Source organism: Crocodylus porosus, unplaced genomic scaffold, assembly GCF_001723895.1.
Source record: "Crocodylus porosus isolate Cpor-Errol unplaced genomic scaffold, CroPor_comp1, whole genome shotgun sequence".
In the NCBI taxonomy this organism is placed as follows: Eukaryota; Metazoa; Chordata; order Crocodylia; family Crocodylidae; genus Crocodylus; species Crocodylus porosus.
In genome coordinates, this window is record NW_017728943.1 from 69,927,551 (window position 1) to 69,929,765 (window position 2,215).

The following is a 2,215-nucleotide window of genomic DNA, read 5'->3' on the forward strand; positions in this document are numbered from 1 at the left end:
TGCCTGAATTGATGCAACCCAGTTTCTAATCACTAATGGTTTGTGTTGAAAAAGCTGTCAGATCCTGAGCTTTGAAAAGAAAAAGGGAGGCCTTGTTTCAATATTGGCCTGTAATTTTAGAGCTGCATTAGCAGGGGGCAGGGCAGAAGTCAGTATGCCTCTAAATATGTACAGGGTGCACTGTGCTCTGCTCCCAAATAGGAAATACTTGTTTCAGAGCACATTTTTGGAGTGCCCTTGTGCTGATGCACGCAATGGCTTCCCTGCTGCTTCCTCTTATGGCACCTGATTTATTGCTTCCCTAGCTGAATAGTTCCAAGGTGGGATCCTGGCATGGGCAGAACCAGGATTTTGAAGGGGGTGGGGGGGACCTGCAGATGGTGAGGTACATTGTCACAAATGACACAACATACATTTTTCTCCCGTTAAAAATAAATTAGAAGCTCTATGAATATTCTGGGGACCTGGGGCTGTATGATTCCTTCTAAGATGAAGCAAAAAACAAATAGAATGTCACTGGAATGAGTTAAAAACAGTCTGCCGGGCTGTGAAGTAGGAGCTTCATGACGAGGAGCAGCTGACAGACAGCAGCATGGCAAAACGAAGGCTAGCTTGACTGGTGGAACATCCAGACCATTAAAAAGAAGGGGGATCACTCACACTTATAGAATGAAGAGTTTAGGAGGGATCAGGTAGAGGATGATAAGTTATGAAGTCAACAGCTCTGCAGAAAAGGACCTGAGGGTTATAGTGGACAAGCTGAATATGATGAGCCAACAGTATGCCTTTGTTCCCAAAAAGGCTATCAGCATACTGGGCTGCATTAGTAGGAGCATTGCCAGCAGATAGAGCAGGGGTGGACAAAATGGTGGATATGGCCAGTGGTTGGACTCCATTTCCCAGCAGCCCCTGCCTGCATCATTGCAGCTGGTTTCCATGGACACCCAATAGTGGCAGTACCATGACAGTGCAGGGCCAGGGTTTCCACGCAGACCAGCAGCAGCAGCACTGGCAGGGTACACTGCTGGGCAGGAGCTGCTCTGGGACCAGGGCTGGGATCCTGAAGTGGTGACAGTGTGGTCTGGAGCCCAGGTAGAGCCAGGATCTGCTGCCTGCATGCCCCTGCGGGTCTGCCCTGGCTCTTGACCATGCTACCACCACCACAAGATCCCAGCCTTGGAGCAGCTCCCTGCCCAGCCATATGTCCTGCCAGTGCTGCTGGGGCCGGTCTCCATGGAAACCGTGGTCCCTAGTCACAGCCTCACTGCTGCTGGGGTCTCCATGGAAACTAGCAGCGGTGGCATGGGCAAGGGCTGCTGGGAAATGGAGTCCACTGTGGTTCTGATGTGGCTCACGTTTGCCCCTGAGACAGAGGGAAGTGATTCTTCCCCTCTACTCTGCACTGGTGAAGTTGCACCTGGAGTACTGTATCCACCTGTGGGTCCCCCACTATGCAGATGTGGACAAGTTGGAGACAGTATATTAGAGGACAATGAAAATAGTTGAGGGGCTGGGGAACAGGAGTGGTGAGGAGAAGCTGAGGGAACTGGGCTTATTTAGTGTGAAGAGAAGCCTGATGGGGGTAATAGCAGCCCTCAACTCCCGGAAAGGGGCTCCGAAGAGGACGGAGTGGGCTGTTGGCAGGGCAGGACATGGCAGGACAGGGAGCAATGGGCTCGCGCTGCAGCAGGGGAGACTGAGGGCAGAGATGAGGGGAGCCTCTCTGAGGAGGAGGGCGGGGAAGCTCTGGGCCGGGCTGCGGAGTCTCCCTGCTTGGAGGGGTTTCGAGCCGCAGACAAAGCCCTGCTGGGGGCAGACAGGTGGGGCTGGTCCTGCTCGGAGCAGGGGGCACTCCATGTCCTCCCAGCAGGGCTCCAATTACACTGACTCTGGGGCGGATCTGCAAAAAAAATGGGGATGCCCTAATAAAATCGCCCCAGGTTATGATCTTCAAATCTCATAGGACAGCTCTCTCTCTTATGTGTGGGGCTCAGCTACCCCCTAATAAGGACCCTCCCCCCCGCCTCGCGCGCTGACTCCAGCCGGTGTGAAGGCAGGGACCGACCCTCACCCCAGGGGGGTGGAACAGGGGCGGGGCCAGACTGGAGGAGCTCGCGCCGACTCCTTTAAGAGCTCCTCGCGAGGGGCGGGGCCGGAAACTGTCACCGGAAGTGCCCCCTCCCGGCGCGGCGGCAGTAGCGGCGGCGGCAGGGGA

General features: G+C 54.9%; 1 protein-coding gene across 1 annotated transcript in view; it reads left to right on the forward strand.

Moving 5' to 3' along the window:
- The first annotated feature begins 699 nt into the window (after positions 1-699).
- The window catches only part of FBXO28 (F-box protein 28), a 29,060-nt gene continuing 27,544 nt past the window's right edge, over positions 700-2,215 (forward strand). Inside the window, exon 1 of the mRNA XM_019548580.1 lies at positions 700-826. Within this exon, the coding sequence (XP_019404125.1) occupies positions 700-826 (127 nt within the window). The remainder of the gene's footprint in view (positions 827-2,215) is intronic.